The 15,888-nt window shown below is 35.1% G+C and overlaps 1 protein-coding gene across 3 annotated transcripts in view; it reads right to left on the reverse strand.

Moving 5' to 3' along the window:
* Positions 1-15,888, reverse strand: part of VPS13C (vacuolar protein sorting 13 homolog C) — a 211,164-nt gene that overhangs the window by 187,310 nt on the left and 7,966 nt on the right. For all 3 annotated transcript variants that reach the window (XR_007453840.1, XM_049613728.1, XM_049613729.1), the window contains exons 2-5: positions 9,918-9,961; positions 6,787-6,829; positions 2,238-2,333; positions 288-389 (exon numbers count right to left, since the gene is read on the reverse strand). Coding sequence is in view for 2 of the 3 variants with exons in the window: in XM_049613728.1 (XP_049469685.1) it covers positions 288-389; positions 2,238-2,333; positions 6,787-6,829; positions 9,918-9,961 (285 nt within the window). In the remaining variant the exon portion in view is untranslated. The remainder of the gene's footprint in view (positions 1-287; positions 390-2,237; positions 2,334-6,786; positions 6,830-9,917; positions 9,962-15,888) is intronic.

Here is a 15,888-nt window from a genome sequence, read left to right on the forward strand (position 1 = left end):
AAACAGGCTTGCAAGAACTCACAGAAAGGTCTCCATAAAGCATCACAGAAAAAAAAAGTGGTTAAAGACAGTGGGAAAATTAAACCGGCAGTGAGATAAAACAATCGTGTGGCAATGATTCCTAAATGTGGGCCATGAAAATATAATCAATACTGTGACATATGATTTTAAAAGAATATTCTTTCTTTGGAACTACAATTTATGAAAGCTTACGAAAGTATCCTCTTTAAAGTGCATTAAATGTATCTAATATAGGTATATATATCTAAAACATAAACATATTGTACCTTTCTCTGCTGCTTTCTGAAGAGCTTCTTCAATTCGGGATAGCTCTTTCTGTTTAATATCTTGCAAGGATTTTTCTTCTTTTTCAGCATCATATTTAATACCTAAAAATATATATTTAGTTCACATATTAAAAAATGCAATTATAAGATAAATAGGAAACGTTCAACCTCATTATGATTGGGAGTGTATGTGTACTCTAAGTCTTGTAAGCCACTTTTTAATTCAAAAGATCCGCAATCTTTAAATTAATTTTACAAAAGTTTAAACATAAATAAACGATCCTTCTTTATTTACAAAGCTTTTATCCAAAGGGAAAGGAGGGAAAGAAAGGAATTAAAGAGAGAAAGAATGGGGCACAGAGGTGGCTCAGTCAGGTAAGCATCTGACTCTTGGTTTTGGCTCAGGACATAATCTTCCTGTTTATGGGATCAAGCCCCACTCTGCTGGCAGTGCAGAGCCTACTTGGGATTCTCTCTGCCCCTCTTGCTCTCTCTCTCTCAAAATAAACAAATTAAGAAAAACAAAAAATAAAGGGAGAAAGAAAGAGAGAAAACCAAAAGGAGAGGAAAAGAGTGAGGAGAAGGTAAAAAGGAGAAACAGAGGCAGGCAGAAAATTTCCAGTCATCTTATCTGAGGAGTAAAATTTTGAGTAACTATCAAAAACACATAATATCCAATACTAGATGGTACCAATATAGACTGACAAAAAGACTCCTAGAAAATAATTCAAGAATATGTATCAACAATCAGAAAATAGGTATTTCCTTTTTATCCAGTAATCTCATTGCTGATAATGTATCCTAAGGAAATAACACCAAAGAATAAAAAAGATATCTTTAAGAACAAGGTGTTTATAAGGTTCAATGTAATAGTCCAAAACAGCAGGCAGCCCACAATGGAATATCCTATAGACTTTCAAAATTATCACTATCCCATATCAAAAATACATACATTAAGTAAAAAAGCCAGATCCATGTTGTATATATAAAATGTGATAAATACTCTATCAAATTGAGTATGTATATAGTAAAGAACAGAAAGCAAAATATAAAAATAAAAATTGTGTTTGCTTTCTGGTTGGGAAAACAAGTAATTTTTCCCTAAAATATCCAAACTTTTCTTAACATTCTATTGTTCTTATAACTGAAAAAGAAACAATCATAACAAAAGGTATGACTTAAGTAAATAATGCTTTACAACATTCATTAAAAATTAAAATACTATTATTTACGATGAAAAATAATCTACCTTTTTCACATGCATTTTTGAATGAACACTCACTCAAAACCAGAAGCAACAAAATAGGGGGGAAATTTTTCCATTCTTGAAATCTGTAGCTTAATACATCAATACATTTTTAAAAACTTATTTCATTTCATTCTCCAAAAGTAAATTATTCAATGCATCTGAACTTAAAATGAAGCCTTAGTTGCGAAATAATTATTCAGAGAAGAGATTAAAATTATCAAATGGTTGGGGGCGCCTGGGTGGCGCAGTCGGTTAAGCGTCCGACTTCAGCCAGGTCACGATCTCGCGGTCCGTGAGTTCGAGCCCCGCGTCAGGCTCTGGGCTGATGGCTCGGAGCCTGGAGCCTGTTTCCGATTCTGTGTCTCCCTCTCTCTCTCTGCCCCTCCCCCGTTCATGCTCTGTCTCTCTCTGTCCCAAAAATAAATAAAAAACGTTGAAAAAAAAATTAAAAAAAAAAAAAAATTATCAAATGGTTGGAATTATTCTTTCCAGCAGTAACATAAAAATATTTTATATAAAATGTGGCAATATATATGTGTGTATATGTAAAATGTACATATACATATACATGTGTGTATATGCATATATATAACCAGTTTAAAGTATCTTCTATTTTATTAAACATATTAAAATATTTAGCCAAGGTAATAATTTAATTTCACTGTGCTGTTACTGAGTGGTTATAATCTTAAACAACATACTTGCTCCAGGGACAACAAGCAGGTAGAGTCCCTCTAGGGTTGCAACAACTGCTTCTCCATAAAGGTTTTTCCAAGGAATCTTCAAAGTTAATTTATCTAAAAAAAAAATAATAATTTCAACCTTAAATTCTTATTTGAGCTACTCCAGAAGATACACATTTCCCACTTTCCTTTTAGAGAAAAAGTGTAACATAATGCTCACGCATATAGTGTATGTACCACTCAGAAAAAAACGAAAAAATTCCACAATGAAATTTACAAAAATCTCTTCCATATTTGTAACTATTCACACTGTATTTTATGCTTTTCAAACTTTCTGATAATTATAATTTCATTTAATATTTCCCAACTGTACATAGAATGAGGCAGCTATTATTTCAACTTTAAAAAAAAATGAAACTCAGTCCCAAAGAAGTTAAAAGAATTACCTAAGTCTACCCAAGTCATCAGTGTGGTGGTATATATACCACCAGAATCACTGGTACTTTTAAATCAAGATGCCCAAAGTTTGGGGCGCCTGGGTGGCTCAGGTGGTTGAGCATCCAACTTCAGCTGAGGTCATGATCTCGCAGTTCACAAGTTCAAGGCCCACATCGGGCTCTGTGCTCACAGCTCAGAGCCTGGAGCCTGCTTCAAATTCTGTCTCCCTTTCTCTCTGCCCCTCCCCCACTTACACTCTGCCTCTCACACTCTCTCTCTCAAACAAAAAAAGAAAACAAAACTTCTTTTAAATAAAAAAAAGATGCCCAAAGTTCAAAGAACTGTTAAACAGGATAATAAAGTGAAGAGGAAATAAAATAATGCAACGTAAGGGAGGATATTTTGATTCACCTTCATGGCTTATGTAGGTAGGGCAGTTTTACCTGGGAATCTATTCCCAGGGTTAAAATCTCAAATTACTTCTCCATTTAAATTGTATTATTCTTCAGTTTGTAAACCTGTTGAGTTTCCTAAATGGCTCCCATGTGAGGGGAGTCTAGAAGTAATAATGCCAGTATACTTCTGGGCCATTTCTAAGTCTGATGACTTTATAGTGAGAACCACCTATTTATAACAGATACTCTTACATATGTAATTAACTCATAAACTCCTAAAAAGTTGATTTGATTGCCTTTAGGGTGAGCATGAGTCTGAAAAAGTGAGAAATGATGCACAAGAATGAACCTGGACCACTTTCTTACACCATACACAAAAATAAACTCAAAGTGGATGAAAGACCTCAATGTAAGACAGGAAGCCATCAAAATCCTTGAGGAGAAAGCAGGCAAAAACCTCTTTGATCTTGCCCGCAGCAATTTCTTATTCAACACATCTCCGGAGGCAAAGGAAACAAAAGCAAAAATGAACTACTGGGACCTCATCAAAATAAAAAGCTTCTGCACAGTGAAGGAAACAATCAGCAAAACTAAAAGGCAACTGACAGAATAGGAGAAGATATTTGCAAATGACATATCAGCTAAAGGGTTAGTATCCAAAATCTATAAAGAACTTATCAAACTCAACACCCACAAAACAAACAATCCAGTGAAGAAATGGGCAAAAGACATGAATAGACACTTCTCCAAAGAAGACATCCAGATGGCCACCCAACACATGAAAAAATGCTCCACATCACTCATCATCAGGGAAATACAAATCAAAACCACAATGAGACACCACCTTACACCTGTCAGGATGGCTAACATTAACAACTCAGGCAACAACAGATGTTGGCGAGGATGCAGAGAAAGAGGATCTCTTTTGCAGTGCTAGTGGGAATGCAAGCTGGTGCAGCCACTCTGGAAAACAGTATGGAGGTTCCTCAAAAAACTAAACATAGAACTACCCTACGACGCAGCAACTGCACTACTAGGCATTTATCCAAGGGACACAGGTGTGCTGTTTCAAAGAGACACATGCACCCCATGTTTATAGCAGCACTATCGAAATAGCCAAAGTATGGAAAGAGCCCAAATGTCCATCGATGGATGAATGGATAAAGAAAATGTGACATATATATATATATATACACATGTATATATATACACATACGTGTGTATATATATATATATATATATATACACATACACATGTATGTGTATATATATACATGTGTATATATATATATATATACACACATACATACATATACATGTATATACAATGGAGTATTACTCGGCAATCAAAAAGAATGAAATCTTGCCATTTGCAACTACATGGATGGAACTGAGGGTATTACGCTAAGTGAAATTAGGCAGAGAAAGACAAAAATCATATGAATTCACTCATATGAGGACTTTGAGAGACAAAACAGATGAACATAAGGGAAGGGAAACAAAAATAATATAAAAACAGGGAGGGGGACAAAACAAAAGAGACTCATAAAGATGGAGAACAAACTGAGGGTTGCTGGGGGGTTGTGGGAGGGGGGATGGGCTAAATGGGTAAGGGGCATTAAGGAATCTACTCCTGAAATCACTGCTTCACTATATACTAACTAATTTGGATGTAAATTTCAAAAAACAAAAAAAGATGGGGCGCCTGGGTGGCTCAGTCAGTTAAGCGTCCGACTTCGGTTCAGGTCACGATCTCGCGGTATGTGAGTTCGAGCCCCACGTCGGGCTCTGTGCTGACTGCTCAGAGCCTGGAGCCTGTTTCAGATTCTGTGTCTCCCTCTCTCTCTGACCCTCCCCCATTCATGCTCTGTCTCTCTCTGTCTCAAAAATAAATAAACGTTAAAAAAAAAAAAAAATTTAAAAAAAAAGAAAAAAGAAAAAAAGAAAGTTTAAAAAAAAAGAAAAAAGTGAGAAATGCCCCTGAGCATAACAAAAAGGGATTGTCTGTTCCCTACACCTTTTCTTCTTTCCACTTACCCTAACTCATTATCCTCTCATCATTTATTATCCGAAATTCCATTGGAATTGAGTTAGTTATATTACTGCTTCCCACTGATAGAACAGAAAAGGTTTAAATTTTTAAGTAAAAGGATAACCAACGAGTACCACAAATATCTGAATACCAAAACTTAGAACACCAAACTCTTAAGAATACCAAAACTTTATTAAGCTTACAAAGTCACACTGACTTTATAGGTTAGGTGTAATATTTAAACTTAAAAGAAATTTAATAACTAATATAAGTACTCCATAAACCAAAACAGGGATAAATATAAAAAAATATGCTTTGTATCCCTATATGTTGGGATAGGGTCAATAAGAAACCCTGAAGGGAGCCATTAAATGATTATAATACTTTAAAAGCATAAAAAGCCAATTCAGAAAAATTAGCAAACCTCTTTTAAAATATAAATCTAGTTCTAATAACATAATGAATAATGTAAAAGTTCTTTAGTCAAATATAACTCATCCATACCCTGGAAATGCAATTTCAATACTATGTCCTAATTTTAGATCTAACTTCCTTAGAGACATATATAAAGAACCTGTATTCATCCTTGCCTCTCCCACACCTACTTTCATAGTCTCATATATAGCAATGTGTGTATAAATATCTCAAAGGTAAAAGAATGAATGAAAGGCTGTAACTTCACTCTAGGATGTCAATTAAGCATGCAGGACCACAATACTCCTGGGTATCATCACAGATAAATATCACCACTTCACACAACATTGGGCTCTGTGTAACCAATAACAGCAAAAAGATAATGCATGCCCTACGGATGCTTGCAATCTGGGGAGTGTCTCCTGTTTGAAGAGACAGAAACATAAAAATGCTACTTTATATTAAAAGGAACACATGCAGGTGATATAAAGTAGACTCAAAGAGAAGTATTCAAGTAATTGCTAAGAGATGACAGAATAGCAAAAGACAAAAACTTCCCTGAATACAAAATAAATGAAGAAGGAAAGCGATGTGGTGAAGCAGAAGGGTGACAGAAGGGGAAGGAAGGATGGATGGTGGCGTAAATGAAAATTCTTAAAGTAACAGCCAGTTGTCTAGGGTTGTAACATACATTTAAAAAAAGTAAAAATTGGCTAATATGGGACAGTTGAGAGGACTTCACAAAGGACCTTTAGAGGACCTACTAAAAAATTTCTTCAACAAAGATGTATGCTTAGTTATGGATGATCTTATAAGCCTTTAGCTGCAAAGACTTTCTACTTACCAAGACATATCCTCTATACCACATTGCTGCATAATATATCAAGTGAAATGGATGAACAAAACATGAGGGAAATAAGCTATACTTTATTGACTAGAGTTCGCAAATTATACTACTTTCACATATAAAGAAAAAGCATACAAAACTTAGGTATCAATTTGGAAAATCAAGATATATTCTGTGTAGTAGAACCAAAGCCCAAAAACTATCATTGCAGTTCAAATGTCCTTCCTTTTTAGAGGGTAATATTCTACCCTTTTGCCAAACACTTTGAGGTATTTATGTATTAAATTTAATATATATTAGGTCCAGAACTCCAAAAGTTTTAACCAACATAAGCCAAAAACTTCTCACATTTTTGTTCAAGCTAAAAAATTTTAGATTAAATAACACAGGAAAAATAAAAACCTAAAAGGACTAAGAATAATTCAAACGAAGAGTACTTACCAATTTGGCCAGCTTTAACTTTAAAAGGAACATCCAATTCACTCTTCAAAAGGAAGAAAAAAATTAAAAGACAAATTATTAAGCTCTCCCCTCATTTAAATACACAATCATCTCGAAGGAAAAACATGAAACAATTTTCTGTATGTGAGTAACTCATAAAGGACATCCTGAAAAAAAGAGTTTCTATAGACTTAAATTTTACTTTGAGGAAAGAATTCATAACAGAAACAAAACTATAAATAGGAACAATAGAAAAAGAGTTTGTAGTTAAAGAAAGTAATTGGGTAAAATGGTTACTTGTTTTAATAAACCAAACCAAAACAGATAAAATTCTATTAACTTTTAAAATAATAGATGGACGCTGCTTATCTGAAATATTAGAACAGAAAGAGTCCTTTCACAAAAATTAGCTGAAAACAACAACTGAACAACTAGTTTCTCTCAAATAAAACTTTCAGTAAATAAACAAAAGAATCTTTTTTAAAATTTTTTTAACATTTATTCATTTTTGAGAGACAGAAAGAGATAGCATGAGCAGGGGAGGGGCAGAGAGAAAGAGGGAGATACAGAATCTGAAGCAGGCTCCAGGCTCTGAGCTGTCAGAACAGAGCCCGATGAGGGGCTCAAACTCACAAACTGCGAGATCATGACCTGAGCTGAAGTCAGACGCTCAACTGAATGAGGCACCCAGGCACCCCTAAACAAAAGAATCTTAAAAGACAGATGCCTGGGTGGCTCAGTCAGTTAAGCAGCTGACTCTTGGTTTTGACTTAGGTCATGATCTCCTGGTTTGTGACTTCGGGCCCGCATTTGGCTCTATACTGAAAATGTGGAGCATGCTTGGGATTCTCTCTCTCCATCTCTCTCTGCTCCTCCCCTACTCTTGTTCTGTCACTCTCAAAATAAATAAACTTAAAAAAAAAAATCTTAAAAAGTAGATACCCAACTTATGATTTGCCAAATTAGAATTTATTTTAGACAAGTTACTGACAAGTAACATCAATAATATAAATAAACTTCCAGGTATCTGGATTCCAAACCACTAAAAAGTACAAATAACTTTTTTATTCACAGAGTACTGAACAGTAACTGATATTCACAACAATTACTGGAGTCTTTAGAATTATTAAAAATTAACCCAATCAGAATAGCCTTTCTGTTAGATATATACCTTAGTACATACAAATACTATCACTCTGGTGACCGAAATACAGTATTAGGTAACAATTAACTAAAATAATCAATTTACCCAATCATTTGATTACTCAAGAATTCTAGGTAAACAGGAATCAAAGACAACACTGATGTTTTTCTAGACCAGAACAGGAAATTCCTCACTGGTGCTAACAGAGCAGCTCTACACCCAAGGCAGCAGCAGGCTGTAGGAGGGGATACATTCATATTATATCTTATATTATACCTGATACAACCTCTAAGCTATACACTTCTAAAATACCCCTATATTTTGATGAGCACTGGGTGTTGTATGGAAACCAATCTGACGATAAATTTCATATTAAAAAAATAATAAAAATAAAATAAACTGTAAAAAATAAAGTAAAATAAAATAAAATACCCCTATATGTTAGGGGTGCCTGGGTGGCTCAGTCAGTTGAGCACTGGACTTTGACTCAGGTCATTATCTCGCGATTTGTTGGTTTGAGCCCTGCATTGGACTCTGTGCTGACAGCTCAGAGCCTGGAGCCTGCTTCAGATTCTGTGTCTCCCTCTCTCTCTCTGTCCCTCCCCCAACTTGTGCACTCGCAGGCTCTCTCTCTCTCAATAAGTAAACATTAAAAAAAAGTGCATATTTTATATATACAGGATACCACCTCTAAACTACACACTTCTAAAAGTTTGGTCTCATGGTCATTTTGATCCTCATGAAATAATTTTTCACAAAAAAATAAATGTAAAGAACTCCTATTCGAAGTAAAACCAATCCAATTTAATTGGGGAAAGGAGGCTACTTTGAATTAATGGAGAATATTAATTACAAAATAATTTATTATATTTAATTATAACCAAAATTCAAGCTAGGCTAACAGAGAGTTCAAACAATTTATCTTTTAAGTATGTTAGATATATATCCTGTCACCACAATTCTATTTATACTTCTTTCCTTCTAAAATATTTTCCTAAATAGGGAAAAAATAACCTTTATTGCAATCTCCAGAAACAGTGTATTAAGTTCTAAATTTTGTGGTAAAGTTTAAAAAGTTGTAGCATCTTATATAAAGGAAGGAAAGAAAATTTAAATATTTTGAGTGCCCTCTACTTTCCAGGCTCTCAGACATTGAGAAACTTGTCAAAAGTGACAGAGCTGACAGAAGGGCAGAGCTAGCACTGAAACCCAGGTCAGCCAGACTACAAGGTCCACGCCCTTCCCACTATGCCAAGTTCTTTTCAGTTTAACAAAAGAAATTGTTACTCCTCATGACAAAATTCTATTCCTAGGATCTTCGATATCCAAAATTGGTTCCCTGAGACCAATCATGTAAGCACTTTGGGTATAAGACCCTTCTTAATTACATAGTTCATCAGGTAGAAATCCAACCAGAAGTCAAAACTAGGGTTATAAAACATATTATAGGCTGTTAGAAATCTAACCTATTAATTAATGAATAAACTCATTCTCAAGTGACTTAGTAAAATCAAGTTAAGTCCAATAGGCTAAAAGCCTAACAGGGAGGGAGGGGGAGTAGAAAATGGAAAGTTAGAATCCAAAAAAAATCTACTCTGACATCTTTGTATTACCATAATATTATAAGACTGGACTGTCAATGTATTTCATAAAGACAATTATTCATTTGGTAAACTGTGAAAATCAAGCCCTTATTTACCAAAAAATTATGTAAAGACAATTCTGAAGAAAACTATTTCATATAAGACAAATGTTTTCAGTCAACTTAAGTCAAGGAAAAACATTCCACTTTCCAAAAGATACTATTTTGATCATTATGAAAAAAATTTTTTAATTTAATCTCAGAATTTCCTATAGGGAACAGTTAAACAAGCAATCCTTTTCTGAATGACTCAATCACTTTATCTGGTACCTGGTATCAGACACCAAGAGTTTCTGAGAGTTTACCCAAATTAACTCAAGTAATCAATATAGTTTAAAAACTTACCAGAGCATTTTCTTTTATCTGTAGGTTATCTAAAGCCACATTACCTTTAAAAAAAAAGAAAAAGAGGAAAAATATGAAATTACAATACCAATTAGTATAACCTGTCATAATATAGTAGCAAACACTATGATACTACAGTAAGTACTAATAAGACAGTACGTAAGCAAAGCAAACTTCAACAATTGAAGAAGCTACTAACACAAAGCGTTGCTATATATGGACAATTATTAATGATAGCATTTTTTAGGTTAGCCAAATGCAAAAGAAATTACAAAATATTTAAACTGGCCAACATTCAGGGGCGCCTGGGTGGCTCAGGCGGTTGAGCGGCCGACTTCGGCTCAGGTCACGATCTCTCAGTCCGTGAGTTCAAGCCCCGCGTCGGGCTCTGTGCTGACCGCGCAGAGCCTGGAGCCTGTTTTGGATTCTGTGTCTCCCTCTCTCTCTGACCCTCCCCCGTTCATGCTCTGTCTCTCTCTGTCTCAAAAATAAAAATAAACGTTAAAAAAAATTTTTTTTTTAAATAAAAATAAAAAAAAAATAAACTGGCTAACATTCAAATGGACAATGAGAAAGAATCTGGAGACTTTCAGACTGAAGAAATTTAGAACCAAAGAAAATATCTATCATTTTGAATGATTAAGCCAAAAACCTAAAAAAAAAAAAAAAAAAAAAAAAAAGACCTAAGAAATGACTCTAAGGACAGATCAATTATCCTGTAACTTGGGATTCTTTTCTTAATTATGGTATTAATGAACATTTTCTACAGGTATATAATGTTGATCTTTTAAAACTCCAAACATCCTACCCTCCCAATGATTATCATTTACGGTCCTAATGTTAACTTTTTTTTTTTTTTTTTTTATGGGCAACTCTACACCTAACATGAAACTCAAACTTGGGACCCCATGATCAAGAATCACATGCTCTACTGACTGAGCCAGCCAAACGCCATTATAGTTCCAATGTTTAACTAGTCCAACTCTTCTTAAACCTACTCAGATATTACATTATAAAAACTAAAGCCATAATGATACTGTTACATTACTCTAGTTTTGAACCCTGTACCTATATTTGTTGATAAAGGATACTTAAATATTCTGGCTTACATAAAAAAAATCCACTAAACTGCATGATTTTCTGCAGATATATATATGCATGAGTTTAAGAGTACATCCTCAGAATGTCAGAAATTCCATTTACATAAAAAATAATTATAAGACTAAGATTAAAGCCCCTCCTAAATATCAACCATTTTACATTTAACCGAATACTGAGGAAAAAGATTTAATTTCTTGTTTCTACTTCAAGATCACATAATAATTCCATTTCACTTAAATTCTCTAAAGGTTCATAAAACTATCATTTCAATATTAAATACAAGCATGAGTTATTCAGCTACACATTTTCTTAATCACTCATGACACATTTATATTTTTAAAAATACTATTCTTTCTATGCTATCCAAAAATATTTTTCAGTCAAGTAATTTTTACCCCACAGTACTTCAGAGCAAATTAAAAAGAATATTCAATTCCATTATGCCATTGTTAGAGATGTACTTTTCCCCAGATCTCAAGTTTTTTTCAAACAGACATTTATTAACCACCTACTACTAAGAGGTAATACCTCTCAGGAACTACCTAAGAGAGTAATTCTTCTTAGGTACTGAATGGAGAAATGACAAAAATGACATCCCTGCTACTGAGGAGCTCACAGTCTAGCAAAGGAGATTACATTTCTAAAATTTTGTAAAAACTCTATGGCATTCCAGGAGAAGAGTATACAAGATGCAAAGAAAGAGACACCTAACTGCCCAAAGAGATCAAGAACTTCCCATGAAAGTCAAGGCTAGAAGGCCAAAGAAATATTTCCTGAGTGGATAAGAAAACAGGACAAACGTGAGTGCATGAGTAAGACACATTTTAGAAACCACATGTGATTTAGTGTGCCTGGAGGGTGTGATAAAACAAGAGGAGATAAAGTCAGAAACTTTGGCAGGAGCCAGACTAACGAAGAGTTTTTAGGATGAAAATGAAAAGTTCAGACTGGTCACAACACAGAGATGAAATACATATAAGAGGAATGACAAAATCAGAGCTGTATTTTAGAACCATTACTCTACTCTCCTAAGAAATAACCATGGATCTGTCCAAACAATTTAGCTGCAAGGATTTTGCAGCATTGGTTGTAACAGCAGAAAGAAATGGATGAATGGGAGAGAGGAAGTACCTAAAGAACTAAATGTCCAAGAAGGCATAAATCATAATACAGCTACAATATAGAGCAAAAAATGGAGACAGACATGGGAAAATGTTCACAAAATATTAAGTTTTTAAAAAGGTCAAAGAATGTTCAGATTGATCTAAACTGATGTAATTTAAAAAGTATATATATGCACACATACAAAGAAAACAACTGTAAGACGAGAGACCATAATGATCACAGCAGTTATTTCCATATAATAAAGTTCATTTGCTACACATGTATTTTACATTTTCTAAAATTACCCGATGAAAGCTACAAAAAAAAAAAGGAGAGAAGGTAAGAAGTCTCACAAATGGGAATAAATAAAATATTATCAGCATTATAATAGAAGGAAAGGGAAAGAATACAGGCAGTCAAGCAGCTTCTACAACACTACAGAGAAATTAAAACCTGAAACGGTAACTTCAGGATCAAAGAGGTAGAGTCAGAATAAGAAGTTATTTTATAGGTAGAAACGACAAGAGGACATCACAGACCAAATGCAGGGATAATAAAGTAGTCAAGGAAAAGTGACATATGGTTCTGGAATTGGAAAAAAAAAAAATCCTTAAGAAGTTGTATATGGGGCACCTGGGTGCTCAGTCTGTCAGGCATCCTACCTCAGGGCATGATCTCATAGTTTGTGAGTTTGAGTCCTGCGTCAGGCTCTGTGCTGACAGCTAAGAGCCTGGAGCCTGCTTCAGATTCTGTTTCTCTCTCTCTCTCTCTCTCTCTCTCTCTCTCAAAAATAATAAACAAACAAAAAAGAAGTCTTATATGTACAAAAATTACATAGAGTAGAAACATACCCTTGGATTTAATTCTGTCAGATGATGAATTATAAATAATTACAACTGGGAACTCTATTCAAACCAAAAGAAGTGAACTGCACAGATGCTAGTACATATTTGAAGCAATCCAAACTAGTTTAACAAGATCTAAGGACCACAGAGAGACCTGCAAACTTGCTTATGAATCTGGATTGCTCTACCCAGTGACTCTCACTAGTGGGTCAAGTGTCACCAGAAGTGCTCAGAAATAATCTGCATTAGATATAAAGTATTTCTTCAACAATTATTAAAGACGCTAACTTGATGAATGTAAAAATATAAATGCACTTTTAAAAAGTGTGCTGTTTCTATTACAGTGGCACTTTGGTTCTTTAAAGAAGAGATGATATTTGGGGCGCCTGGGTGGCGCAGTCGGTTAAGCGTCCGACTTCAGCCAGGTCACGATCTCGCGGTCCGTGAGTTCGAGCCCCGCGTCAGGCTCTGGGCTGATGGCTCGGAGCCTGGAGCATGTTTCCGATTCTGTGTCTCCCTCTCTCTCTGCCCCTCCCCCGTTCATGCTCTGTCTCTCTCTGTCCCAAAAATAAATAAAAAACGTTGAAAAAAAAAAATAAAAAAAAAAAAAAAAAAAAAAAAAAGAAGAGATGATATTTAAATGTGAAATACTGAAAACTACCAATATGGCTAACAGACTTAGACAAGTATATTTAGAAAGTCTGACAAAAAGAGATAATAGTGATAACTGCTAACAGGTAGGATTAAGGATTTTAATTAATATTTTTTAGTATTTTCCAGTTTTTATAATAATCAGATAACAATTTTATGTTAAAATTATACAAACTAGAATAAGAAATGAAAAACAAAACAAAGGTAAATTCTTTTTATTTATTGTTTTTTTTAAGTAATCTCTACACCCAATGTGGGGCTTGAACTCACAACCCTGAGATCAAGAGTCGCATGCTCTAGGGGGGCCTGGGTGGCTCAGTTGGTTAAACGTCTGACTTTGGCCCGGTCTTGAGTTGGAGCTCAGTGTCAGGCTCTGTGCTGAGCTCTGTCATGACAGCTCAGAGCCTGAAGCCTGCTTCAGATTCTGTGTCTGTTTCTCTCTCTCTCTCTCTCTCTCTCTCTCTCTCTCAAAAAATGAATAAACATTTAAAAAATAAATAAAGAGTTGCATGCTCTACCGACTGAGCCAGCCAGGTGCCCTTGTAAGTTCTAAGGTCAATAGGAACACAGTATATTTTATGCACATTCCTCCTACATCTAATATCTACCTTACTTACAAGACGTGTTTTTTTTTTTTTAATCAATTTCTAGGGGCAGCTGGGTGGCTCAGTCGGTTGAGCATTGGACTTTGGCTCAGGTCATGATCTCACGGTGTGTGGGTTTGAGCCCCACATGGGGCTCTGTGTTGACAGCTCAGAGCCTGGAGCCTGTTTCAGATTCTGTGTCTCCCTCTTTGCCCCACCCCTGCTCCGGCTCTGTCTCTCTCAAAAATGAATAAATGTTTAAAAAAAAAAAAAACTTTTTAAATCTATTTCCGCTATGTAGAGTCTAGCAAACAAATGCATACTTCCTCTCTGAAAAATGTGAATGCTATCTAACAGTAAATATAACAATGAAATAAGAATGACACATTCAATAAATTAGTTGCACTGAAAGAGGAGCCACTGGTCCTAGTACAAAGAAAATGGGAAGAACAGCAGCATATTGCAGATAAACACCAGGTCATAAGTGCATTCATTCATTCAACCAGTGGATGAGTGTTTTATCTAGGTAAGGCACTGTGCTAATATGTACTCTTCCACTAAATCTATGTACGTATCAGTTTAATAGTCTATATTCTCAGAATGCCAGAAATCCCATTTACATAAAAAATAATTTATAAGACTAAGATCAAAGCCCTTCCTACATATCAACCATTTTATATTTGACTGAATACTGAGGAAAAAGATTTAATTTCTTGTCTCTACTTCAAGATAACATAATAATTCCATCTACATGCAAATAATTTTACTGCTATAGCCAGATCAAGGGCTGAAACACAGGCCGTATCTGTGCCAAAACCTTAAATTATTTTTTAATGTTTATTTATTTTTGAGAGAGAGAGACAGAGCATGAATGAGGGAGAGGCAGAGAGAGAGGGAGACACAGAATCTGAAGCAGGCTCCAGGCTCTGAACTGTCAGCACAAAGCCCAATGCAGGGCTCGAACTCATGAGCCGTGAGATCATGACCTGAGCTGAAGTCAGGTGCTTAACCAACTGAGCCACCCAGGCACCCTTGTGTCAAATCTTTAAAATAAACAAAAAAAGAGAAAAAGGATGAATAATAATTGGAGGAGGGACAGATAAACACCACCACCAGAAAGGAAGGCACTAAAGCCAATCCCACAATCAGGTGTCTCTAATCCCATGAAGTTCCAAAAAGACCACAGTGACAGACAAGTAAGGAAGTTCTATGAAGTGATTTCCTTTTACGATGGACTGACAGGCCTAAAGGATGACAGTAAGCAGGAAATGTAGTCTGCGTCAGAAGAGAAGGCTTCTCATTCTCATCCTACGTGATTCTCATCAATAAACCATCACATTTTAGATGAGCATACACAGCTGGGGAGTCACACATAAAATTTCAAAGTTAATCCCTAAGTGTATTTTCAGAGGTACGTTAAAGGGTAAATCCTGGACCAGAATCTATCTAATAATCCTTACTAAAGAACCAGAAGATGAAAATGACAGTGAATCTATTAAATTAGCAAATGACACCAAGGTAAGCAGAGGTGGAGTCATCACAAGAAAATAAAACAGAAATAGAAGTGGTAGCTAAATTATAGAAAACAACCAAATTAGTATATTTATGAATAAAAATGAAATGGGGGTGGAACATGGGTGGTTCAGTCGATTAAGTGTCTGACTTCAGCTCAGGTCATGATCTCGC

The sequence above is a fragment of the Panthera uncia genome (assembly GCF_023721935.1).
Source record: "Panthera uncia isolate 11264 chromosome B3 unlocalized genomic scaffold, Puncia_PCG_1.0 HiC_scaffold_1, whole genome shotgun sequence".
Lineage (NCBI taxonomy): Eukaryota > Metazoa > Chordata > Mammalia > Carnivora > Felidae > Panthera > Panthera uncia.